General features: G+C 47.5%; 3 protein-coding genes across 4 annotated transcripts in view; 1 reads left to right on the plus strand and 2 right to left on the minus strand.

The window, feature by feature from the left end:
• The window catches only part of LOC143372090 (RNA binding protein fox-1 homolog 2), a 228523-nt gene extending 224410 nt beyond the window's left edge, over window positions 1–4113 (minus strand). For both annotated transcript variants that reach the window (XR_013086208.1, XR_013086207.1), the window contains exon 1: window positions 3678–4113. The gene's annotated coding sequence lies outside the window, so the exon portion shown is untranslated. The remainder of the gene's footprint in view (window positions 1–3677) is intronic.
• Window positions 4114–14171: 10058 nt separating this feature from the next.
• On the plus strand, window positions 14172–16119 carry LOC143372012 (uncharacterized). Its single transcript, XM_076817789.1, has 3 exons — window positions 14172–14455; window positions 15452–15598; window positions 15674–16119. The coding sequence occupies exons 1-3, from the start codon at window positions 14330–14332 to the stop codon at window positions 15752–15754; spliced, it is 354 nt and encodes a 117-aa protein (XP_076673904.1). The 5' UTR covers window positions 14172–14329; the 3' UTR covers window positions 15755–16119.
• Window positions 16120–16392: 273 nt separating this feature from the next.
• LOC143372115 (uncharacterized) lies at window positions 16393–21186 on the minus strand. The gene is made up of 13 exons (XM_076818041.1): window positions 21048–21186; window positions 20693–20835; window positions 20437–20613; window positions 20082–20378; window positions 19860–19977; window positions 19581–19744; window positions 18936–19175; window positions 18494–18863; window positions 18249–18399; window positions 17615–17812; window positions 17377–17519; window positions 17069–17290; window positions 16393–16802 (listed from the first exon to the last, which is right to left on the minus strand). The coding sequence occupies exons 1-13, from the start codon at window positions 21138–21140 to the stop codon at window positions 16440–16442; spliced, it is 2679 nt and encodes an 892-aa protein (XP_076674156.1). The 5' UTR covers window positions 21141–21186; the 3' UTR covers window positions 16393–16439.
• Between the last annotated feature and the right edge of the window lie 5882 nt (window positions 21187–27068).

A 27068-nucleotide genomic window follows, 5' to 3' on the forward strand; every position in this document is an offset into this window, starting at 1 on the left:
TGCCTATCAACCCAGATCACCGGACATTGCCTGCTCCGGAATGAACCCAAGCCAAGAACCATACAAGTATCTAACTATGTCGGCCATATATGGCTCGCGCAAGCAGCCGCTCACATTTCATTGAAAAAGTTACTCCAGCGCAAAGAAGCAACCTTTTCTACGCGTTGCAGCCCAACACAAACCACCTTCCAAATAACACAGTTGCACCCAGCGTAGACTAGTTCGCTCCGCCAAGTGGATCCAAGTTTACGCAGCAGACGTCGCGATGCGCCAGCCTATGCAGCGCACAGAATGCACGAAAACGTACAGGCACTCGCGGACGCTTGTGTAGCGCAGTAAGAACGTGCTTTCTCGCGGAGCTGGCGGCTTCGCGCCGCCTAAGCCGGCTTCCAGCTCGATGCCTCCGAACCAAGTTTCCGCCGAAAGAGATGGATTTACCCCGAGATTCTTCCACGGCTATTTTCCTGGCCGACCTAACCCGCGATTCCCCGGGCGACGAAATTCATTCTCGTCACCGCGGGCTGAGAAGGGAGCAGTCGACGCGAGGAGAATATCTCCTCGCGATTTGGCGTCCCTGGTCGACGACACGGCGATCTACTCTTCTCCTGGTTCCCATTGATTTCCTCCCTCCGCGCGACGGCAAAGAGTTTACCTCGCGAGACAGATTCTGTACGAGGTTCCTGGGGATCGAAGATGGTCGCGTTTAGGCGCAGGACGATGCATTTCGCAGGGATATTTGTCTTCCTTTGACCGAGATCCGTCGACGAGGACGACCGAGAGCAACGCGATTTGCATAGACACCGCCGAGCCGCTCGCGAGTTTTAACGTCGTTATTTCCACGGGTGGGACGGCAAAGACGCGAGCAGGATGCGCCTACGTAGGTGTGCCGTAATTTGGGGTAATTTTATTTCAAGAGGTAGATGCACTGGCCTGTCCTGATTACGGGCCGACGTAGTGGCTAGGACAAGGGAAAACGATTCTCCGCTTTGACGGCGCGAGCGACGCTCCGAGTCGCTGCTATTTCCGTCGAAAAATGCTGGTTGCTTTGATTGAAGGTTCACGGCGGCGACCAGAGCGTGACCGGCATTACTGTCATTATTTGCTTCGCCGGGACTATGAGAGTTAAATTGACGGTGGATCCTTGAACGGCAATGACTCTTGCCTTCGTACGAGGACTCGTGGCTTCGCGACGACGTATATTCTTCATTCGCGCGGCTTTTAGCTCCAGAATAAACACTTACACCGCCGGAGAATAAGAACGCGAAGAGTCGTTCCAATATTCAGACTTTAAACCCGCATTCCCATATTTCCAGCGTTTTAATTACACTTAACGCTGAGGCAGCTTCAAGGGAATCCGTATTCGATCAGAATGCGAGAGAGCACTTGCGCTATCGGAGGGCGTATCGTTGTAAATTCCGCGAGCATTAGCGTTATAAGGTTAGCTATCGCGACAGGGGTGGCCGACAAGTGGATCCACTGGCGTCGTAAGGCGACGCAGCTCGTCAGGACGATAAGCTAACTGATAGGGCGAATGGAATTGAAAGATAAGCCGTAGCCATCGATACCTCGCCGAGCCTTCGACATTAGCGAGCAGTATCCTTCAGAAATCCGGTCGAACGTGATCCGGAACGTCGACAAAAGAGGAGCGGTCGCGCGAGTCAGTCAACTTCTTGCCCAGAACGATCGGAGTCGTTCGCGACGCGATCGAGCCTCGATCTCTCCTCTCTTTGTACCGTCGCGAAAGACCTTCTGCGAATACCGGTTTCCTAGCAGTCCCCGAAACCGTCCTCTTTTTGCAACGCCACGGGAAAAAAGAGGTCCATTCTTTTCTTTTTCTCTCCACCGGGACCGGTGCCGCGTCGCGAAATTTCAGCCACGTTGTCCTCGAGGGCACAGTGGTTCCGTTGCATGTATTATATTACCATCGTCGTGCCCCTCTGACCTCTTTTCCTTTCTTCAGCGTAAACATTAAAAGAGGCTTCCACAGTGCCCAGAGTAAATGAGACACTTATGAAAGCGTTAACCTGTTAACTGGGTCACTCCTCGAACGGCAGCCGACCCTGGTGTATTTAAAAACGATTAAAGGCGAATTAACGCGCTCCGGCCGCAGCGAGCGCCCGCTTACGCGGCGCGGCGCTATCGCGGGAGCGTGATCATTAAAGTTCCGCGACGAATTAACTCGTCCATCGCCGGTTAATAGGTTGCTGCGCGGCGCAGATAATAATCCCGCGGAACGCCGGCTGATCAACGCGCGGGCCGCGCGTTTGTATTTATTACTCCGAAGCGATCGCGGGGCCACGCAATACGCGGTATGAATTGCACGCTAAGATGATTGGAAATGTTTACGACGCCGCTGGGGAACATTTCAGCGAACGGTGTCGATAAATCGCGTCGCGGCAAAATTCAACGCGTCCCGAAAGCCTACTCTGTAACGTCGTTGTCATATGATAGGAAATCGCATTGTGCGAGGTGCAACGACGGTCAGGCGAATGCGGAAAGTATGCGCGGTAATAAAAGTACCACGATTCCGCGGAAGAAAGAGGAAGCTTCGCGTAAACACCTGTATCTATTAAAATTCCCTGCAGACTGATACATTGCAAGAAGCGTCACCGAAGCGAGCATTACAATCGGGGCTTCGAGCCTCCGAGGTCCATTTAGTCGCCTAATTATTCGCGCCGGAGTAAGTTTCGAAGCTATCCCAGCTGCAGCGGCAAAAGAAAATGCTAATCTCGAGAAGTCGTTTCGGACGACGTTGGGAAAAATCCAGGCAGCTGACGGTGCGTATGTGTGTACAGCGGCGGCTTGGGCGTTCGTAAATATTACCGTCATGGGACATGCCGTTTAATTCGGTGCGACGCAAGGTAAACACGCAAGCGACCGCGACCAATTTGTCGGACAAAGGAATGGCTGATTAACCACCCTGCTCCGTTTCGTCTTGGCTGTGGTTATCGAAGGTGATTGGCTTCCGCGAGGCGCCACAGGTTTCCAAGAAACGTACGCGGCTGTCACGCGTTTGTGGGACAAAAGCACGCGAAGGGCACCGGTCCAAAGCGTTCTCCAGCTGGCGAAATCGCGATGCGAGAGATTAAGCGAAAATAGTTACGAGCAGGGGCCAAGAGCACGCAAAGGGCAGCCGATTCAATGAGTTCGCCAGGTGAACAAATCATTTGGGGAGGGACTTAACCGAGGCTCGTTGGACCGAGGGTCGTGCATACATGAAGGGCATCGTAAAGGGTTCTCCGAGTCACGGAATCATTGCAGAACAGATTAGACGAGAATAGTTTGATTGCAGGGGCAAAGACACGCGAGAGGCAGCGATTTATAACAGTCACCGTGCCAAGAAATCGTTATGGAAGAGACTAATCAATATCCCACGACTCGCGACAGAAACTAATACGTCTCTGACTTGATTCCACCTTCAGGCAGAAAATTCTCTCGGGCACTTCTTGCCTCTGCTGTTTGCCCCCACGAAAGGTCCCGATTTCGGCGCAAGCTCCTGATGGCGAATGGCGCCAACAATGTCGCGCGTGCAGGCCACTTATTAGACGCAATTATCGCTAGACGCGCGTGAACAGCTGCCCCTAAGATTTCTGACCGAACTCCTCGCAAACTACCGCGATATTTGCTGAAACCCGAAACTCGCCGGTCGGCAGACAAAGAATATATTTCCGACTCACCGACGAAGCTCCCCTCTGCAGATCCCCCAGAGGCTGCTCCAAAGCTCCGTCCTCACCCCCTGGCCCAGAACTCGGCACTGATAATAACACCGTTCGTTCACAGGTGATCGTGTTTTCACCACCAACAGGCACAGTCGACAAACAACTCACAAGCAGCCAAAGCCAGGCAATCGGCAACGGTATGTATCGATGATAGCAACAACAAACAAGCGATAATGGAATTCCGGCGGCGAGAGTCCACTGGCAATTGATAGATCGACAGTGGTACCGGTTCGCGAGAACACAGAATGTAACACTATACGCGACGGATCGACGAGGAACACGGTGCGCCCTCGGCCGATTTCGACGATGGTACACGACGCGGCGACCCGATCGTAGCGTGCGCGAAACTCCGTGTCCGACTGGCACAGTGGCTCGCGCGATTCTGCCTGATTCTGCCGTCGCTGACTCTCGCCGACCTTAAAGGACGTCCGCGAGCGCCGCGGCGTGCGACGCGCGCAACACCTCGCGGCCGAACACCTTATCGCCACCCAAACATTACCACTTTTCCGTTTGACTCGGGTAATTTTCGTGTACCGTGTCCACGGGTCAGGGGAGCATCTTCGTGGGGATGGAAACGAACAGTTTAATTTAATAGATGAACATTGTTTGGTAAGTGATCGTAGGAGTATCGATGGAAGGTTCCTGGTCGAGTATAATGTTCATCGGTGAAGATGAAGATTGGAGGTACCTACTAGCCTTAGGTTTCTGGAAAATGTTTGCAGCGTGAGCCTCTTGAGGAGCTTCAGTTGGGAGCCCTTGACCTAGTACAACGTTTGTCGAGAAGCTAGAATTGGAGATGCTTGGGTCCCCTCGTGAGTAAGAGTGGCAAAGCTCCGCGCAGTATTACGTCTCTTCGTTAGGTGAACCTGAGTGCCTTCATTGTTGTATTATGCCCTTTCACGAGGGGTTCAGGTACCTTCGCGCGGTAGGGTTCTTTAGAAGGTGAAGATGGGAGACGTCCACGTGATACCCAGAAGAAATGTATGATCAGGATGGATCGGGCTAGCTCGGACTGCTTAGAGAATCATCGCGATCTCTCTTGAAACCCTAGCCCAAGGAATTGTTCCACTGATTCATTCTCCCTGTACGTGATTAACTTCCTTCTAAGAGAAACTCAGCGACACGATCTCGTGGACTCCGCGGGGCTATAATTTGGTCTTGCGGACGCGTGTACGGCTTGGGTCGCGGTGCTGTGGCTCTCAATATATTTAGAAGCGTTCTCAGAAGGGGGCAAAAGTATCGCGAAAAGCTGGCGGGGAGATGTCGTTGCAGAATGTGAAAGGAATACGACGCGCAGCCGTGGACTTTAGCGGAGTTATAAACTACGTGACGGAAAATCGTGTCAGCGGTACTTGCCGCCGCTGTTCAACTTTCTCGCACTGTTACAGCAGCTTTTTTCAAGCCTCCCCAAAGAGACTTTCACTCGAGACTCGCGAGAGTTCGTTTCTATCGGATCCCTGATTCGTCTGCGACGCGACGCTCCAAGACTTCGTCCCGTTTCATCTTCCCTTTTGCTGATTTCTCGAGTAATTCTCTGCGCTGCACTCCTCCCAGCGGCCAGAGATATCTCCGAGCGCTAGTGGATTCTACCGAGGACTTACTCAGCCAGTAGATTCGCCCGTGCATGTTCAGACGAGCTCGGAACAACTGCGAGCAGCAGTGCGCCGAAACTTTTGACGTAACTCCTTGCCAGCAGAGTCAAGAAAAAGGAGCTCAAAGGAGAAGATATTACAATTCGTACCTCGATCCAAGGATTCACTTTCGAACGCGAACATTTTCCCTCGACGAGTGGCCAAAGGTTTGTCCCAAGGATCTAAACATTCTCAGTCTTCTTCTTCCTCGACTGTCTCTCTCTCATCCGAGTGTACCAGAAGCCAGAACAATGGTGGAAGGCTGAAAATATTGGCCAAGTAGGCGTAGCCGAGGAATGCGCTGTCGTCGGGCGAGTTTTCAAAGCTGCGGCGGAAGTGTAAAGCCTTTGAAAAGGTATACACGCCTGGTAGCTTCTATCTCGCGCGCTTGTGCTTCTCCTACCAGGCAACGAACGAATCTGAACCGACCGGCGGGGAATCAAAAGGCCCTGGTGCCAGATGCGCAGCGTCTCATTATGAATGCATCGTTCTCAAATCGTACGGGGCAATCGTAATCGCGGTAATAAACGTGAGAAAGAGCCGCGACGGTATCGCGACACCATTCTCCTCCGCGAACGACCATATTTCTCGCCGCGCGTTCGAGAATAACGAGTCTAGAGAACGAGCAGTCGAGGAAACTCGAGTCCTCTAGTCACTGTATGGGGAACTGATAACTTCTCGAGCGCATGGACGTTCGTGCATTTACTCCACGGCTCAGGCTCGTGATCTGAAACGCTGAAGGATATCCGAAGCAGCGCCTTCGCATTTAAAAACGGAGCGAGCTCGCGCAATAATTACACGGCTGTGCGTGAAGTGAGTCGTGACGTTTCACCCGGTCACGCTGAATTATGAACGGAAGTAATTTTATGAAAAAGAGCGACGTTTGACGCGAAATGAAAACGGGTCGTCGGTGGGACAATAGCCGCGATTAAAAAAGAAAGAGCCCGGTAACGCGGGAATCACAGCGTTATTTTTTTCCCCCTAGTTACCAACGATGGCTTTTGTTTGAAAACTCCTCCGTTCGACGCCAGTTCGCATTGGAAATGAATCGCGCGACGTGTTTCCCTGCGAATCGGAAATGAATAATCCAACTTTCATGCGCGATTCTATAAAATAACCAAGCCGGTTTCCCTGGCGATAGTCTTCCCTTCGCACATGATTTTTTTCGCGTGATTTTTCCACGAAAAAATCAGAATTGCAACTTTAAATAGCCGCCATCTTCTTTTAAATTAATATTTCGGGAAATTCTCTCCGTCGTCCTGAGGACACGTTAATATACCAACGAAATCTTTTTTGTTGTTTGATTTTAGATAATCTGGTTCCGAATGGCAGTGCTCACCGCAAAATCAAATTTTTAAAATGCTTCTTGGATGTCGGTTGTTACTTTATTATATAAACGTAAATATTTTTCGACGAAAAAATTACCAAATGTTCTTTAAATGTTGCTCTTTTAAGCGCAAAAAGTTTTGTAAAATAATATGCTCCCGCTTCTTCGAGAAAAATTCACGAATATTCGCCTCTTTTCCGCTGCCTGACTAGGTACAACCCTTTAGCGTCTTATTATATAGTGGATGATTTAAAATATTTGCACGTCATGATGCACAATGCTGATGACGAATGAAGTTCCCTCAACGTTGTTAATACCTAATTTCTTGTATGCCCCCATCCGGAGCCTGTTTATTATACATTTTAACGTACAGGGAGCCGGCTAATTTCATTTGCGACCCCTTCGAGCGCATCCGCGCGTCATTGGGAACGCAATTATGCGCGCCGAGTTCTCATTACGGTCGTCGTTGGAGACAATATCGGCCGATATAATGTGATTTCCCTGACAATATACCTAAACGAATGTGGCGAGCAAACTAATATAATGCTCGACGGGCACGCGTGGACGGGTGAATTCAGCTGAAACACTGCAGGGATCTCTCGCAACACGTGCACAGCGAACAATGAAAATTGAAAACGGTAGCCCTCCTAGATTAGAACCTCGAACGTTGGAACGATTTTTCCACCCGCACCGGACATTTCAAGCGTCCATCGCCTGCCGCTGCTCCGTCGGGTACACCAGGAATGAATACGAAGGAGAAGTCAAGCAGCTGGCCAGCGAGCGCACATATTTTCGTATCGCCGTCTGAGTTCCACGAAACGCGACTCGCCGCGGAGGGTATTCGTGGCAAAAGTGGCAGACACGGCCGTGCACGACGGATGAATCAGAATTCCGCGAGCGGCTCGCAAACGAATCCGTGGATATCACTTTCTACGGTGTGCGTGCTCGGCACGCGGCTCCCGCGAACTCTGACGGCCGACTCGTTCCATAATTCATCCCGTGAACGTCGGCCAGTGATAAAGCGATATTGTGTTGCAAATTTATATGACACTCAGCAACCGTCGGCCGATGCGTTTCGGTAATGAGATTCGCTAACTGAGGAAATGCGCCGGGGACTTCGATCCAACGTACGTGCCTCTACCATCCACCTTCCACCGCTAAATGATTTGTTGCGGACTATTTATGCAAAGGACACGTCCAGCACCGGCAAAATAATTACGTAGCCCATTCACGCCTATCGCGATCTTTCTCGCAACCTCGTATTTCGATGAAATCGACCGAGACGCTCGTCTCTGAATGATTACACTCCCGCCTGCTCCGCGGCGGGAACATTTGTTTCGTTCGAGAAGAAACGAATTACTCCCGGTTGAAATCCGGAAAGGATTTTAGGGAAGGAAATGAGCCATCAAGCAGCGGTGTGCGCGCACGCGGAAGCCGCGAAATATTCCTGCGCCCTCGCGGGGGAGAAAAAAAAGAGCACGTGATTTAACACTTTTACACGGGACCACGGCTGCGAACAAATTGCGACCCTTGCACCGCGCGACAGTGCAAAATTGCGCGTACCCACCGTGTAATTTATGCTGGCTCCCGTGTTTACGCGATTCCTACCAGTATTAAAATAATAAACAAAGCGCAAAGAGTCCCTCGACGCTGTGCAAACATCGCCGCGAAGCTTGCGCCAGCAAACTACCCCTCTAACGCGATTACCACCCCCCAGCAATCGCAATTAGATGATTACGGCCATTATTATTCGGGCAAGTATTAGCAATTGACGAGGATAGGCGTCCGCGGTATCATCCCCCGCAGACGTTAATACCAGGGAATTTTAACGAATAGAATCGCCGCAGAAACGCGAATCCATACGATTCATTTAATCTCCTCGCAATTTGATGGCTGCTGGGAAATTGATAGATTAATCACGCGACAGTAAAATCCGCGCAACCGCGGGATATAATTGATCGCAGGTGGTCGCGCATTTCGAGTTTAATAGCGATTCGATTTGGACTCGGTGGGAAGGCGCCTTGGAAAATGATCGCCCGGCCGAAACCAGCGGTTCCTTCGGGTTCCGGTCAGCAGAATTTCGTTACCACGCTCTATATCGATTGCGCCGAGGGCTCGACCCGTGCGCAGGTCAGTTCACGTAAGTTCTGCTTTCCCTAATTGTACTTGTTGCACTTGGGGTCAGGTGCACACGGGCCTGGGTTCGGCAGCGTGCCAAACGTTTGACAAACTGCGCCCTAGCACGGCCATTCTCGACTTCTAAAACAGATATTTCCCTGCGAGAGGGAAATGCGCGGCTCGACCGCCCCTGCCCGCGAGAAATGGTCACCCTGCATCGTTTGCGGTTTTAAATCGTGGATAATCCTCGGAGGAGTAACAGTTGTTTAGAAACAACAGAGAATGCGATGCTACAATAGCCTATTCTTCGCGACGTCCAGAGAAGTCTGGGATTTAAGAGATTTCGCATCCGTTTTTATTGAGAAATACTCCCTCTGACGCAGTAGCAACACCCTTCTACCTCCTTTTTAATTCAGGCAGGTGCCTATGCAGCAACTCCTTCTTCCACCCAATTAATTCATTGCTTCATTGTCCCTTTCATTGCCAAGGATTTTATTAATTGACAGCCGAGATTTTTCTGATCTGCTCCCGGCTATATCCTCTTCAACAGTATTATCATTCCCCAGTTCCTCGTACAGCCGCCGGTGTATTATACCATCTCCCTGGCAACCATACCGTCCGTGCAGAGAGCAGCGGCAACGACGTTTTAATAGCGTTCCATAAAAATTATCTATACCGTGGGTGTAAAAATTCTACAGCCCGCTTGATAAAGTACCGACGTGTTCACTCGCGTGGATTACAATAGTAATTCATTCGCAAGGTCGTTCAGGGATTATAGCGCACAAGAGAGTGACAAATACAACAGCGTTAAAGCACAGCTGCAGTGACGTAATAAATAAGCGTGGATTACGACAGCACGTGAGAGTCGAGGAGTTAGGTCTAGCCTATCGGCTATCGAAACAATCGACCCTGCCAGAATGGGGAATAAAATCCTCAGGGATAATTCAGGTACCGCTGTCGAGGAATCAAGGAACACTGAACGTATAGTAGCTCGAAGCACAATTGGTTCGCATCACCCAAGTTAGACAGATATTCAACTCGATGATATCTCGGAATTCTTGGCAAGGGGAACTTCCCCGCGTGATAAGCCACACTCGAGTAGCATCCACGGCGCATGATACCACAACCGGAGGAGGCGCTTCTGGAGCGGATATACGTGTCATTACGAAGCGTCAAGTAGACGGCGCGTTTAATTAGAGGCCGAGTTAATAATCGACCGTGCAAAATCCTCCGCGTGTCGCCACAAATTACAATGCTTGCCAAGTTTATGTAAGGGCTAGCCTGCGCCGGCCATTAAACGCCATTACGACAGCTCGAAGCTCAATTACGCGGCAACTGTCTGCACTTTCGTCGCGAACCCGGCTGCAATTTTTCCCGCAGCACCTCCTGCCTCCGAGGGAAGCAGTCCTCGGTTCTTACGACGTTCAGCCGCGGTAGCTGGACATTAGCAGGTATGAGCGACGAGCAAGCGGGAGCATCGAGACCCGTAGATCCTCTAGTGAAACGCGAGACACGATGCAACGAGCACGTAATCCTATTAGGAGTAGCCGGCAAAAACGATATTTTATGCAGATCCCATTTCGTGGATGGAATCACGCGGGAGAATGTCTCTCCAGCGACAATCGCGTTACGATCGGAAAACGCGACGATACGGGGGCGTCGCTGATAAATGATAAGCCAGGCCCGTTATACTCGCCGATCTCGCAGCGCGTTCCACGGACCCAGCGAGCTTCGTATCGATGAATCGTTCGCGAATAATTTGTCTTCCGCGTCTCTGTGCTACTACGATGTGTTTCACAGTGGGAGATTAAAACTACCCTCTCTGGAACACTGCACCGTTTACACGTTCGTGTATTCCATAGACAGATCCAGTGCCCGAGTTAAATTGAAGGTTAACGGCGCCTCGAGAGACCGCGGACCCGCTCTGAAGAATCGCAAGGGACGCGAGCTATGCACCCAACTGCATCCAGGACGCATCGAGCACGAGGTTCACCGGCGACGAGCCTCCCGGTGGATTTGTTTGGCCGCGTGTCAACGATTCCTATTATTGCCCGTCCTTATTTGCTCTGTCAATAACCAGCCAGCGAGAGGGAATCTTGCCGGCGGAATATTACTCGAAAGGAGATTGTCGTTACTCCCTAGACGCGACCAGTAAATCAAGGAACGTCGCGCTACCTAGCCACCGTACATGGATTTCCTTTTCCGAAAACCGACGCTCCCCATTCTATTATTTTACTATTCATCATGCCGCGTCGGGATTGATTTATAGGCGTCGATATCACGTCTCGCGATCTATTTATTTCCTTTTTTTTTTTTTTTTATTCGATACGCGACAAAGGAAGCGCGCGGTGATATATCGAGCGGGGAAATTTTCGAACCTTGCGCGATATTTCGCTGGATGGGATAACTGGTTGTACCTTCGGCGCGATAATAACGATTCCGCGTAATTGTTCCGATGTTTGCGCAAAATATTGCGCTGCTGGCTTCGCCCCGGAAACTTGGGGCGCGGCCTCGCGCAAAAACAACGAATAATTTATTTTGAAGCGAGGCGATGGAACGGGTGGTCGCGTCCAGCGATCGAGCGATAATAACTTTAACGTTAAATCAGCCCCGGGTGTGTGGTAAATTGGTGCACATCGACGGGCGCCCGTCTACGGCCGCAATGACGTAATTACGACTCGCAATTGCGGAAAATCGCGAGCACCGTACGTAACGATGAAAAGTCGAACGTCCACCTTCGTTTTCATTTCCCACGTTGATCGCGCGCTTCCTCCTCGCCTGTCACTCCCAGCGCGCAAAACAGAGAAGACCATTTCGAGTTCATTCCAGCCGCCGAGAAATTTTCCTGCAGAAATTGCCTGTTGCGTGGAAACAGAGCTGGCGGAAAAGTTCAAGCATGCAACGCCGCGGAACAATTCTCTTAATCGTTGCAATTACATCAACCATTGCCTCCCGGGAAGTAACGACCATTGTTGCGCGGACACAGCGAGATTCAATGAATTTTATGGAACTCTAATCCCTCCGCTCTGGTAATTACAAGGACTCGATTAAATTGACGCGGAAATTATTTCACGGTTGAACGAGACACCGTCAGGCATGGTTGTCACGCGATGCGGAACGGTGTTCGGTGCGTCGGCGTTGCAGGCACTTGAATTTTGCTGGATTAAAACGTGGAAAGCGAAATTGCGAAATTCGTCGATCGAGAATTTCATCAGTAGCTGCTCCGTCCACGTTTCCCAAATTCCTCTAACGAAGAGACAGAGCGGCGATGGTTCCACACTTCGGCGAATGAAAAGCCTGAGCATCGCTGCCGGCATTGACACCGCGATCATCAGCATCCCGTAAAGCGATTCGAGCCAGGAAAAAAAGCTACTCGCCTGGGCGAAAGGGCCGAATGGGCAGTAGAATGCGTTTCCTGAGCGAAAAAAGTTTGTATTAAAAAATTCGCCTCTGTGTCGTGTAACTCACCCTCGCCGATAAATCAATTGAATTTCGCGCAGAGCCGCGATTTCGTCGGAAACGTTGCGTACATCGTGCATGATTCATCGGTTTGCCTTTCGTGTTTGAACAGTCGGGCATGTAATTAAAAAGCCGCCGCGATTTCGATTCCCCTCCCCCCAAGCTTTTCCACAAGTCAAACGAGCTCGCAGCCCGGTTTCTATGTATTTTCACCGGAAGGAGGGAAAAAATTCGGCCAGATTTTTCGATCCCGCCGGCACGAGTCCGCGTTTCGTGCCGATTATCCCGTTGCCTCTGATTACAGGCATGCATGAAAATTTTAATTCCAATTGCAGCCGGTTTTACTCCTTATTTACAAAAAAAAATCACTTCCTACTCTATGGGCCACTGCTTCTTTTCTCGCTCGATACCGGCAGCACGATTCATTTCACTGATCGCGTGCGCATTCGCGATGGATCTCTAAATTACTGTGCGTGCAAGTGGTCGATCACCGAGGGGAACAGTTAACTCTGACACGAAAGGAACGCACGGCAAATGTTTCCAGTGATTCCGCTTTAAAAAAAAAGAAAAACGACGACGACGCTGCAGCGGAGGAAGATTAAATCTCGCTCTCTGGAGATCCCCTTGGAAAATTCAATTTCTAAAATGCCCCTTTACGCTAAAACCCGCAAATTTTTACTCGCGCCAGAATTAAAGGAAAAGACGGAAAGATAAGGGAGGAAGGGGATGGAACTATTTGAAGCCAGACCGTGGAAAAGAGGCGACGGTAGGGGTGAACGCAGGCGTGCGCGGCCCACCCTGAAAACCGCCGCGCTTCCTTGCAGCAGGGATTTCTCGGACTGACGGAAAATTATTGGGAAAATCCATCGAGTGCGGGGCGCAGCGAGGCGAGGCAAACCGCCGCTAATCACCACCGAAATCTCGATTTAATGGGGGAGCTGGTGCACGTGGATTTCTGGGGCTGGTGGTGCGCAACGCCTGCCCTGGCAAAAACGCCGTCTCGTTCGGCCGCGCGCATCTCGCGACGATAAATGCCGTCGCGCCTCGATGCATACGTTCCGTTTTACGTTTTATGCAAAACAGTCGAGCCGCGACGCCACGGATTTATCGATGAATTCGCGCGTGCATCACCCCGCGGAGGGCTTCCGCGACCCCCATCGTCTTCGACCGGCCGCCTTTATCCGCCGCGACGTTCTCCCCTCGCCCCTCTTGCCACGGAACACTTCACCGAGACGGAGGGAGCTAAAATATATTGTTTCCAGCGGATAAAGAAGATTCCCGCGGAATTCCTCCGCGCAGATAAACAAGATAAACGCGAGACGCCAGAGACGCACCCAGGATTTCTCTATAGAACGATCCTTTTTTGGCCAAATTTTTTACTTGCATTCTTCAGCAGGGATAAGGTCTTCGTCGAGGGGCAATGTTGGATTGCGAGAGATTTCTAACCGTTCTTGAAAAGCTTTTTAATAACATAGAAAAAGCCTCTCGCGGGCAAAACCACCCTTATTGCTTCCACGTACTTGTGGGATCTTAAAAAGTCAATGTCAGGCTAGTCATCATTTCCCAAGCTTGAAGATGATACCCAAATGTCACAACCTGACCTTCAGCTGACATTTGGTCTAAACATTAGTACCTACCCCCCTCTGAAACATTTGCTTGCACAGCCACTTTCCCATTGATCTCTAAACGGACGCGAGCTCTTACGAAAGCACCCCTAAGACATTGTCAAAATCCGCAAAGCTGATCCGACGGCGCCACCCTTAATCAGAGGAAGAAAAACAGATCCCTCCATTCGCGGAGTCGAAGATTGCTATTGAAAAGATCAAACCAATCCTCGCCCGAGTCATCCCCGAACCCTCCCCGCCGGCTTTATCCCCCTTGCGGGGTCTTAAAAAGTCAATTTCGCGGGGACAAGCGGCTAAAGGGGATCGACAGGTTCATCGAGGGATGATCGCGCGGATCCTCCCCGTTCGTTCGGTGTCTTTTTTTATGGCCACGGTGGAAAAGCTCGTGGAACGAAGCGGATGCGAGCGAGCGCCACCCCTTCATATTGATCCCGTTGCCGGCTGCTCAACATGGCGCCGGGGGTGGCGTTCACGATCGGGCTGATCCTCGTTGTCGGTCACCTGGAGCAAAGGCCAGGAAGCCTTGCCAAGACCTTCACCTTCCCGGAGTACCCGTACAAGGAGACTACCAAGAATGTAAGTCGATCATCAACAATCATCGTCTTACCGTAGAAACGCGTTGCCTGCTGAGTATAGGTTATGGTAAACCGCCCTTATTTGGTGGTGGCGCTTTTTACGATACCGGAAAGTCGCGAGGACGGCTGATGGCGAAGTTTCTGAAGAAGAACGCGTGGGAAATTGGCTGAGTGGTGTATACAGAACTTTCAGAAATCCTGTGAGAACTTTTTGGGGGGTTCTAGTGGAAATTGAGGGAGGTTTGCTGAGATTTTTGAGGACTTCTATCGTGGGCACAGTTCCGGAGTGTTATGTTAATGATTCAACGTTGAAATTGGAGGAATCGTAAATTGTTTGTACGTAGAAGGAAATTTCGAATGAATTTCGGTAATATCATCAAAGTGACGAGATACGTTGAAAGGATTATACGAGACGTGGCTTCCCCATGGGGGACATAAGGACAGGGTGGTTCGATGGTTTCGCTAAAGGGGTGAAATCGATTTGGCATTAACTCGAGGATAGTCAAAGTGCCCTCGGGCGTGTTTCCGCGGTATAGACGCGGTTACTCTAGCGAAGCAGCGTGTCGCGAAACTAGCGTGAGAACTAACGCGACTTCGGGCTAAGGATATTGCGAAACCAGTGGGAATCGATCAATTTAACTTCGAGCTTTCGACTTGCGTGGAAATTGAGGAACATACTTGATTTCATGGTCACTTGTTGCGCCGAATCGTACGAACTACCGCGATCGTTTTCCAATACGAATCGGTATGAACGTCTACTGCGTCCGAGGAGAAAGGAGGCTGCCTTCGAAGAAAAGTGAAGTCGTTCACAGTCCCGATAATAGAGCTCGTACGAGCACTAATTGGGGTTAATCTCCGAACAGGCTCCAACCAATTGTTGCGCTCGATTTTATCCAGTTACACATCGTGCTCGAGAAGAGTCTTCTCAGCTACCTAACAATAGGCATTTCTACGAAGCAGAGGAGCATTTTACAATAACGCCGCTCGTTTCCCGCAGGAACTTCTCTTCAGGCAATTCGAGCAGGCTTGCGAGGAGAGCGGTGCCTGCAAGATGCTTCCGCCGCAGAACGGAATCGCAAAGACCAGATGCATCCGCGAATGTTCATCGCCGTCCTGCTACAGGGAGATCTACTTGTTCGACCAGGTATACACCGTTCAGAGATCTATCGCTTGGAATTTAGAAAGTACGAGAAGCTTCATGCCCGTCGTTTGATTTTAGCTAGAAGAAGGGGAGATCGACGTGAGACTGAACTCCTTCAAGGGCTGCTTCATGCAGCGCAACAGTCGACCGAGAAAGTAACGAGCATCAGCCCGAGGATGGAGACTGAAACGACACTCGGAAACGAGGAGGGAAGGATTTCAAGCAACCGACACGAAGAAGAGAGGAGAGCCGCGCCGGGGGCGCAATCACGTCCACTAATTCCAATGGAAACTTATCGCTAGAAGGGGAACGCCAGGCGATTAGCGCGAGGAGAACGATAATAAGGTATTAGCGACAAAAGAAACCAATATATTTCAGGATCACAGAAGCGCACGCGGTTACACACGCGGACGGATTAAATTCGTCCAGGATAATCCTTTTTCTACTTTTTGTACGCACATATTTGCCATGTTATAATCGTGATGTTACGAGCAATGTTGCACGGGGAAAATATATACTGTTAAAACAAACTCTCCTCGAAGATTTTCTATCTCTTGGAGGCCCTGCGGCCGTGTCTACTCCTTAACACGTTTCTCACCCCCGTGCATTTGGAAAACAGTGCCTACACTTTTAATTAGCCACACGAAGTGCGAAACAAGCCGATCAAGTAGGTACATGTTCCTTAAGCTGCCAGGTTTTGTAGGAGTGAATATCGGGAACGGTTAAATAAAGGAGACGTATCGTTCGGCTGGTTAGCAACAACTGATTTTATTTAGCGAGTCGGCTACGATCGGTAGCAAACATGTTAAATTACAACAAGTCTTTGCAAATGAAAGAAGAATTGTCATCTGAGCAGATGACCCACCGCGTACCGAAGATTGTAGAACGCAGCATCTGCCCTCGTGTTCCCCACGGCGTTGACGTAGGTCGTGATTTGCTCCAAAGTCTCCTCGAACGGTGTCCTGCAGAGGGACCTCGGGTTCCATGGTCCCTCGTCGGTGCAGTAACTCCTTCGACAGCGCAGCCAGGTCGAGAGGAACTCCAGAAAGTGGTAGGGTACGTAGGAGCTCTGCAGGACCCGCGTCACAAGGTCGTAGTTACTCATCAGAGTACAGAGGTGGTACATGAGTGACTCCACGTGGTTCTGGCAGAACCTTAAGACACCCTCCAGGCACTGGTACACCACATCCTTCTGTGTTGAGTCACTCTGTGGGAAAGAAGTGTCGCAGGTGTTTGAATAGAGTTTCCAGGTGTACTTTGCTGTGTGCTCGAGCATCGAGTACATATTCCTTCAGCTAATGAAGGAAGAGCAGTGTGCTTTGGAAGGGGAGATCTGACGAATGGATTTGAAACCTCTTTCAGGTTACCAGTTGTGTATTTTTAAAGAGGAGCATATGTTTCTATTACACTCAGCTTATCCCCTAATATTTTAAAAGGTCGAAGAATTACCCACGAGAGAAGTCCTCTACTAACTTTTCCATGAATAATATGAAGAGTCTCGTAGAGATTGACAACGCCCCACGCCTCGTCGCCGCTGCTCGCAATCCCGCTGAGCCTGACAGCAGATCCATCACTATCCGCGGTTAAAAGTTCCAGCGCCAGTTGCATCCCGTTGATCGAGCAGTGAACGGACTCCCTCGTATTTAACAGCAAATCGGCTAACCTCTGGACGTCAATATTCACCGCTTTGTCACGCTGCAAAACGCACGAAACGAAGAGCCATTCGAACCACCCCAACCACGAGGAGACTCTATTATTTACGGAGAGGCAAATCCGAGAACCTGGACCGACGATTTCGCCTGGCAGTGAACGATAAACGCGAGAAGCTTCAAGCACACCGCTGCGAATTCCGGCGTCTCGTCCGAGAAGCCTTGCGCGAGCAGCTCCTCCAAGAAATTTCGTGTTCCGATGTACTTCTTGAAAACTAGAATTCCAGGGGGAAAGAAAAAGCCTGGAATTACACTCTGCCTGCTGAACCTCTCAATCTCCATTGAATATGCGCCTGGTTGGAGTATTTACTTGTGAACGGCTTGGTCGTCGCGGACGTGACCAGCAAGACGTACGAATGCATCGATGCCAGTGTCCTCAGCTTTAAGTTCGCGTCTCTCCTCAGTATAATCGTCATGAGACTGTCTGCGCAGCGACTCTTGATGCTCAAGGACAGGGAGTCGGGAATGAAAACGTTGGTCAATTCCAGCACCGCCTTCACTTGCTCATCTGCGACCAGTGTTTGTGGGTTTTCTTATATCGTCGATTATATTAGACTGTTTTGAACGAGCAGCTAATTACTCCGGTGGAGTTTAAGCAACTACTGCCAGCAGCACAGGAGTACTCAAACAGTAGTGGTTTAATGATCTAACAATAAGCACAAACTGTGCCCAACGCAGCTAAGTTTATGACCCCATTTACCATAAGGCTGAAGTCTCACTCTCTATGGAGCCACATTTTAAAACCTTACTTATCGCAAACAACAGTATAAAACACAGCCCAGTTATAGTTGCAAAATAAAATTCATAACATAAAAACTAGAGACAGCTGAAAAATTTGTGAGGCCTCGTAGTAATTTTGCACCTGGGGCGCCTAAGTATAAATTTGGTCCTGATCACACGTGCACTCAGGGAAATAATATTCTAATGTCAGTGGAAGGATCTACCTCTGCCTGGTTGATAGGGACACAGTAGATTGGGCAACATGTGCCAAGCGATTTCAGCGATCTCCTTGGCGTTATCCGCGCGGATCATCTCACGAATTCCTTTCATCGCTAAGTTTATTATCTGCTCCGAATGTCCAGTCTGTATAGCGAGCTGCTTGCACAGAGGAAATTTAATTAGCCTACACTGATCTTGGACCATGCGAGAGTCTTTAAAGTTCGAGGACTAGTAGATGGAATTCAAGTACCAATAAGCAGCGTCGAACTACTTTGTCGCAATCCAGTGTCAACAGCGGTTTGATATCGCCGTCGGACTCTATTAGCCAAAGGTCCATCGCCTTGTTTCGCAGGTCTCGCGGGATTTCAGCAGATTCCAGGCAATAACGAATAAGATCTATGTGATGAGTGTAACAATCGCTCAATTTCGAATACTGCAGCAAGCTTGCCAATCGCTTCGATGCTCTGTCGTAACCCTGCTCCACATTCGGCGAAGGATGGGATACAGAGGCAATTGCAAACAGAAACCACAAGACTTTCAAGATTGGCACTGGTATCCGCACTGAATTGGGAAGATTCATGATCCTCAGGATCATGGAACTTAAAGGCAGCATATCGGTCCTGCAACATTTACGTCAGAAGTCCTAATTCGCGAAGAAGACTGAAACATTTCAGCGAAACGTGGAATCGTACTCTTTCGTTGCGTGAAAGTGGTAATAGATCAACACCATCAATGCGATCGAACTGTTCCCTTCCGAAGACATAACATCGCTCCACTGTTGAACATCCCTCGGCAAATCGAGCAGCCCTCGGTGCATTAAATTCTCAAAAGCAGTCACCCCGTTGGGCCAGTGGCCAATGGACAGTGACTCCTCGGCGAGAGTGGTTATGATTCGCGACAAGAGAATGCAAGTGCTGCGGCGCAAGTTTTCTCTAAAATAACAGAAGACACCATCGATCATCCCGAGAGATATCTGATACTGAAGAGCAGTGGCGCACTCAGGACTTAATCTTGGGGGAGCCGAGTTGAAGGGGTAGAAATATTTTTAATGCAAATTCAATAGAATTCAGTAGGTGACTATATAAATATTTGTTTAAAGAATAAAGTGCAGTTTTCTTTTCTCTTTACAAAGCCCCTTCTTTGCGCCCCCTCTGGATGCGCCACTGCTTAAGAGATCCTAGGCAATTTTGAAATTGGTGATTGCTAAGCGATCCATGCAACGTGTCTTAGGAACGCTTCTGTGCGAGACGCTCTAGATTCCAGAATCTAGAAGGGAAAATTGTGCGACGATGCTCGTCGCGTTCCCTCGGATAGGTGGAGTTAACCGTGAGACTTACGGAAGCCTCGTGGTTAAAAGCAAGAAGTACTTCAGATATCCGTTGCCGGTCAAGTGGTTTGACAAGTTGTCGCGGCTGCAGTTACTCAGCTTGTAAAGGCTGTTCAGACAAGTCACGAGGTTCCTGTGGAATTTGACCCTGTCCGTTTCGTTTGACTCTGCGCTCTATCGGACGGGAATAAAAGGGCCTTTGACGCTTCTAATTAAATATGTCGCATCGGTGCACGACGGGCACGATTGGCCGAGTCACACGATAGCGATCTGATATCGGAGAACTTACTTTCCCGCACGGTATTAGCGTGTTCATCGCGGTCGTATAAATAGCCTTGGTTAAAGATTCTCTGGATTGAATGGCTTTATCGAAACTCCCTCGAGTATCACTTTCCGCGGCACACAGCCTGGTAGAAATAATTTCGAAGAGAATTCAACGATGTCTCGAAGAATCGAATTGAGGGAAGATCGTAGATCGCTTTCAATGTGAAGTAATAAATATGCGTCTCACCGAGTGCCGGAAGCGCAAACAGAGCATAGTGCGATTGCTGCGAGGGGAATCGAGGCAGCGTCGTCGCTATACTCGACAATCTCTTTCATTAAATCGAGAGCTTTATGGCATAGTTCAAACAGACTGTCCTTCCCCGCATCCTCCGTGTCGATATTTTGCAGAACGATATTCAGTAACGAGACAGCGGAGAACTTCAACTTTTGCTCCAAATTATTATGCAAGATTAAAGATTTCAAGAGAAATACAAGTTGACTTGGAACGCAGACTGCATCGAAATCCATATTAAACTCCAAGGCTCTGAAAAGTTAATGTTTCAAAAATTAGACGAGCCAAACGCTTCTATAAAATCCATTACCTGTTCAGTATGCCATCGATAATTGATACTAGCTTCTCCAACAGCAGTGTCTCTTTGTCGCGAGATTTCAAGACACAAATAGTGACTTTCAAAATTGAGTCCATGGCATCCATCACTACGTGGCATTCGTAAAACTTCCTATGGAAGCTTATCCAGCTCAGAAACTCGAGAATACGCCTATTAACAACAAACGAATATTAAACAACCCCGAAAATCTGTATCCCATTAAAGATTCTGATAATCGTCTGAAACGTACGGAAGAAGACGATCGCTTGGAGTATGGAGAATTTCGAATACAGTCGACAGGACGTCGAGCTTGACCAGCTTCGAAAAAACCGCCTCTTTGATCGCAGCGCCCCCACTGAGCAACAAGTTTGATATTCGCTCGAGGGACGACAGCTGCAACATTCCTCTCCGTTTCTATCGAAATTCTTGCGTGCACCCTACTTCCGTAGCTTAATTTCTGCCCCCGACACGATAATCGTGACAACGAGCCACAAGTCTCGCACGCGAATACAGCGAAATTTCCGTAGGAAAGCTTGCACGCATAGTCGAGGGCCCATTGGGCGTTGGATATTGTCGAACAAGAATTTTCACTGAAAAATACTTACCTGAGCGCACTCGTCGTGTGACATCAGGCTCGACTTGATGCGGATCAGCTTGGCATCCATATCTTCGTCCTGGAGCTGAAATGACGGGTTCATTCTCACAAATAATACAACTCCTATGCGACTCTCGATGCACGCGTGACGATCCCACAGGAGACTGGCGCGTCGCTATTCGAAACGTGTCACGTGATCCCGCGCAAACTCGAGCGCATGCGCGGCAAGTGGTCGCGACGCGCGGGAACACGAATTCAAAAGGTGGCGTAATTCTACAAGCTTCTTTAAGGAGGTAGACACGTCACGTGACCTGGCCGATTCGGCAGGTCGGTATTACAGCATTTTTTTTCTGCACAGAAATGGTAATACCGATAGATCGACGATTACCCGGTGAACGCGAGAGGGAGCTGTTTGCTATTTCTGTATTCTATTCTGAATAAGGAAAGAAATTCTCAGCTGTTCCGTTATACTTATAAAAATTTAAACGGAAAGTCGGCTGGTACTGTAAACGTAGAAAATTCATTGTACATTTCAATTACTTGAAATGTGCTTATGCTACAATATTCTACGTTAGCAGTAAGGAATTCTAAGTGAAAAGGGAAAATAAATGAGGGAATGTCCCCAGAAAATGAAATTTGTTAGGTTAGACATTTTTTTATTAGCAAAGCACCGAAACAGAACATGAAATACACTTATTACACGTCCTCTGCAGAAAGCAGTTATCAACAAACATTATATATACAAAATTGTATTGAATGTTGAATTGGGCTAGTGAAAATGCGCAGACTGGATGCGCGTGATTATTATGTGGTCGGCTCCTCGAAGTGACAGAAAATATAACCTAAATATATGCTATATGACAACAAATGTTTAGTGGCTATTTCAGCTTCAAAGGCATCGCCTTAAAGTTGCAAATAAGAGGCGCTTCAAAATTTTGCGTCTCTTCGTTAAACAGTCACTGTCTCGAAACATCTGCGCCACTTCTCACTCTTTAATTTTATCTCTGGACACATTACTTAGTGCCACCTCTTTCGACGGCATGTTCTTCTCTTACAAAGCCTAATTTTGTGCATTCTGAAAATTTTTGCCAGATTTTGGCCCAGGTATCAGGAGAACATGAAGCGAAAAGAGGTATTCTGAATTTCAGCTTCGAAGGCATCCTCGATTCTCTCTCCGAAGACGTTACTTAGTGCCACCTCTTTCGACATCATGGTTTCCTGTTACAAAGCCCAATTTTGTACATTCTGAAAATTTGTGCCAGATTTTGGCCCAGGTATTAGGAGAACATGAAGCGAAAAGAGGTATTCTGAATTTCAGCTTCGAAGGCATCCTCGATTCTCTCTCCGAAGACTTTACTTAGTGCCACCTCTTTCGACATCATGTTTTCCTGTTACAAAGCCCAATTTTGTGCATTCTGAAAATTTTTGCCAGATTTTGGCCCAGGTATCAGGAGAACATGAAGCGAAAAGAGGTATTCTGAATTTCAGCTTCGAAGGCATCGCCTTAAAGTAGCGAACAAGAGCTACGCCTTTCATGGGACTTCAAACAGTTCTCGGTTAATGTGATGCTTTTGATAGACTCGAAGCTTGTAATTTCTGAATAGTATTCCATGGGCACTAGTTGCAAAATTTTCTTCAATATCGACTTATTAACAAAGGAAATCTATGGTATTCTTAAGGAAATACCATAGATATTTGAAATTTGGATAGGAATATGTAAAAGGTATTTCTGAATAATAATACAGTTTGTTTCAAGTTTCTTTCTATATATTTGCATAAAAGGCCTTTACAGTGTTACATTAAAGTATAAGGTATATAAAGTCACTATTTTCTTGTGATTGCTATCAAGGTTTCCATCATTCCGTCGAAATATTCCGAAGTTAAAACCTGTAAGAAGAAATATATTTTTAGTAACTTGACTTGTCTATTATTGAAAATGGGAGAAACGTTACAACATTTTGTCACGTATGAAAATATATTAGTAAAGGGAATAATTTTATTGTGCAACATGTTGATTGAAATTAGTCGTTTTAGATTTTATATGTTTCCGGTAAGATTTAATATTAATTCCTACCACTCGTAGCACTGTAATCTTATTTTAGAATCAGTCGGTAACGTTGGGTGCGACACGAGCAGCGGCCAATTCAGCAACTACGTACTCTGAAATCTGTTGAAATGCTGTGTGTGTGTGCCTGCTTGCACATGTGTGACATGTTTAGAGTTTACAGTGTGCCGATGCGATGTAACTAATCTTACATACTGTAACTAGAGCGATTATTAATCGTGTGTATTTCTGCTTTACAGGTAAGAAATTTTTACATAAAAGACGTTCAACCGGCTGCATTTTCGACTGTGTTCATTGATATGAAGTTTGCACAAGATACTACTTCAGCCGAATTACCCAGTTACACTTGTAACATTTCATTGTATTGCATTTCACTTATTTGAATAAATTGCAGCTAAGTGGTAAAAGAGTTTTTTTATTTAACGAGCACTACTTACTCCTTCCTATTCCAAATCACATATAAAAGACATGCTAAAAAGAACACCTAAAAAAATCCTTCCACGCAGACTGGTTTTAAAAATCTTTGCATTAAAGCACTACTTTAAATATGCCATTCACTACTCTCAAACTCTATCGACTTTCGTTCAAGGCTTCTACTTCTCTTCGGAGACATTACTTTGCGCTACCTCTTTCCACGTCATGTTATCCTGTTACGAAGCCAGATTTTAGAGATATCTGAAAATTTTTGCCAGATTTTGGCCCAGGTATCAGGAGAACATGAAGCGAAAAGAGGTATTCTGAATTTCAGCTTCGAAGGCATCCTCGATTCTCTCTCCGAAGACGTTACTTAGTGCCACCTCTTTCGACATCATGTTCTCCTGTTACAAAGCCCAATTTTGTGCATTCTGAAAATTTGTGCCAGATTTTGGCCCAGGTATCAGGAGAACATGAAGCGAAAAGAGGTATTCTGAATTTCAGCTTCGAAGGCATCCTCGATTCTCTCTCCGAAGACGTTACTTAGTGCCACCTCTTTCGACATCATGTTCTCCTGTTACAAAGCCCAATTTTGTGCATTCTGAAAATTTTTGCCAGATTTTGGCCCAGGTATCAGGAGAACATGAAGCGAAAAGAGGTATTCTGAATTTCAGCTTCGAAGGCATCCTCGATTCTCTCTCCGAAGACGTTACTTAGTGCCACCTCTTTCGACGGCATGTTCTCCTGTTACAAAGCCTAATTTTGTGCATTCTGAAAAGTTTTGCTAGATTTTGGCCCAGGTATCAGGAGAACATGAAGCGAAAAGAGGTATTCTGAATTTCAGCTTCGAAGGCATCCTCGATTGTCTCTCCGAAGACATTACTTAGTGCCACCTCTTTCGACATCATGTTCTCCTGTTACAAAACCCAATTTTGTGCATTCTGAAAATTTTTGCCAGATTTTGGCCCAGGTATCAGGAGAATATGAAGCGAAAAGAGGTATTCTGAATTTCAGCTTCGAAGGCATCTTCGATTCTCTCTCCAGAGACATTACTTTGTGCCATCTCTTTCGACATCATATTTTCCTGTTACAAAGCCCAATTTTGTACATTCTGAAAATTTGTGCCAGATTTTGGCCCAGGTATTAGGAGAACATGAAGCGAAAAGAGGTATTCTGAATTTCAGCTTCGAAGGCATCCTCGATTCTCTCTCCGAAGACTTTACTTAGTGCCACCTCTTTCGACGGCATGTTCTCCTGTTACAAAGCCCAGTTTTGTACATTCTGAAAATTTGTGCCAGATTTTGGCCCAGGTATTAGGAGAACATGAAGCGAAAAGAGGTATTCTGAATTTCAGCTTCGAAGGCATCCTCGATTCTCTCTCCGAAGACTTTACTTAGTGCCACCTCTTTCGACATCATGTTTTCCTGTTACAAAGCCCAATTTTGTACATTCTGAAAATTTGTGCCATATTTTGGCCAAGGTATTAGGAGAACATGAAGCGAAAAGAGGTATTCTGAATTTCAGCTTCGAAGGCATCCTCGATTCTCTCTCCGAAGACTTTACTTAGCGCCACCTCTTTCGACGGCATGTTCTCCTGTTACAAAGCCCAATTTTGTACATTCTGAAAATTTGTGCCAAATTTTGGCCCAGGTATTAGGAGAACATGAAGCGAAAAGAGGTATTCTGAATTTCAGCTTCGAAGGCATCCTCGATTCTCTCTCCGAAGACTTTACTTAGCGCCACCTCTTTCGACATCATGTTTTCCTGTTACAAAGCCCAATTTTGTACATTCTGAAAATATGTGCCAGATTTTGGCCCAGGTATTAGGAGAACATGAAGCGAAAAGAGGTATTCTGAATTTCAGCTTCGAAGGCATCCTCGATTCTCTCTCCGAAGACTTTACTTAGTGCCACCTCTTTCGACATCATGTTTTCCTGTTACAAAGCCCAATTTTGTGCATTCTGAAAATTTTTGCCAGATTTTGGCCCAGGTATCAGGAGAACATGAAGCGAAAAGAGGTATTCTGAATTTCAGCTTCGAAGGCATCCTCGATTCTCTCTCCGAAGACTTTACTTAGCGCCACCTCTTTCGACATCATGTTCTCCTGTTACAAAGCCCAATTTTGTGCAGTCTGAAAATTTTTGCCAGAATTTGGCCCAGGTATCAGGAGAACATGAAGCGAAAAGAGGTATTCTGAATTTCAGCTTCGAAGGCATCCTCGATTCTCTCTCCGGAGACATTACTTTGTGCCATCTCTTTCGACGGCATGTTCTCCTGTTACAAAGCCCAATTTTGTGCATTCTGAAAATTTGTGCCAGATTTTGGCCCAGGTATTAGGAGAACATGAAGCGAAAAGAGGTATTCTGAATTTCAGCTTCGAAGGCATCCTCGATTCTCTCTCCGAAGACTTTACTTAGTGCCACCTCTTTCGACATCATGTTTTCCTGTTACAAAGCCCAATTTTGTGCATTCTGAAAATTTTTGCCAGATTTTGGCCCAGGTATCAGGAGAACATGAAGCGAAAAGAGGTATTCTGAATTTCAGCTTCGAAGGCATCCTCGATTGTCTCTCCGAAGACTTTACTTAGTGCCACCTCCTTCGACATCATGTTTTCCTGTTACAAAGCCCAATTTTGTGCATTCTGAAAATTTTTGCCAGATTTTGGCCCAGGTATCAAGAGAACATGAAGCGAAAAGAGGTATTCTGAATTTCAGCTTCGAAGGCATCCTCGATTCTCTCTCCGAAGACTTTACTTAGTGCCACCTCTTTCGACATCATATTTTCCTGTTACAAAGCCCAATTTTGTGCATTCTGAAAATTTTTGCCAGATTTTGGCCCAGGTATCAGGAGAACATGAAGCGAAAAGAGGTATTCTGAATTTCAGCTTCGAAGGCATCCTCGATTCTCTCTCCGAAGACTTTACTTAGTGCCACCTCTTTCGACATCATGTTTTCCTGTTACAAAGCCCAATTTTGTGTATTCTGAAAATTTTTGCCAGATTTTGGCCCAGGTATCAGGAGAACATGAAGCGAAAAGAGGTATTCTGAATTTCAGCTTCGAAGGCATCCTCGATTCTCTCTCCGAAGACTTTACTTAGTGCCACCTCTTTCGACATCATATTTTCCTGTTACAAAGCCCAATTTTGTACATTCTGAAAATTTGTGCCAGATTTTGGCCCAGGTATTAGGAGAACATGAAGCGAAAAAAGGTATTCTGAATTTCAGCTTCGAAGGCATCCTCGATTCTCTCTCCGAAGACTTTACTTAGTGCCACCTCTTTCGACATCATGTTTTCCTGTTACAAAGCCCAATTTTGTGCATTCTGAAAATTTTTGCCAGATTTTGGCCCAGGTATCAGGAGAACATGAAGCGAAAAGAGGTATTCTGAATTTCAGCTTCGAAGGCATCCTCGATTCTCTCTGCGAAGACTTTACTTAGTGCCACCTCTTTCGACAGCATGTTCTCCTGTTACAAAGCCCAATTTTGTACATTCTGAAAATTTGTGCCAGATTTTGGCCCAGGTATTAGGAGAACATGAAGCGAAAAGAGGTAT

This window comes from Andrena cerasifolii, chromosome 8 (assembly GCF_050908995.1).
Source record: "Andrena cerasifolii isolate SP2316 chromosome 8, iyAndCera1_principal, whole genome shotgun sequence".
Lineage (NCBI taxonomy): Eukaryota > Metazoa > Arthropoda > Insecta > Hymenoptera > Andrenidae > Andrena > Andrena cerasifolii.

What these genes read in the sequence shown, in the direction of transcription:
- LOC143372012 (XM_076817789.1), top strand. Translation starts at nt 14,330, where the DNA reads ATGGCGCCGGGGGTGGCGTTCACGATCGGGCTGATCCTCGTTGTCGGT. An exon ending in ACAAGGAGACTACCAAGAAT is followed by an intron (nt 14,456 to 15,451) that starts GTAAGTCGATCA and finishes CGTTTCCCGCAG; the next exon opens with GAACTTCTCTTCAGGCAATT. An exon ending in AGATCTACTTGTTCGACCAG is followed by an intron (nt 15,599 to 15,673) that starts GTATACACCGTT and finishes GTTTGATTTTAG; the next exon opens with CTAGAAGAAGGGGAGATCGA.
- LOC143372115 (XM_076818041.1), bottom strand. Translation starts at nt 21,140, where the DNA reads ATGAACCCGTCATTTCAGCTCCAGGACGAAGATATGGATGCCAAGCTG. An exon ending in GTTTGCGCTTCCGGCACTCG is followed by an intron (nt 19,978 to 20,081) that starts GTGAGACGCATA and finishes TATTTCTACCAG; the next exon opens with GCTGTGTGCCGCGGAAAGTG. An exon ending in TTCATATTATTCATGGAAAA is followed by an intron (nt 16,803 to 17,068) that starts GTTAGTAGAGGA and finishes TCTTTCCCACAG; the next exon opens with AGTGACTCAACACAGAAGGA.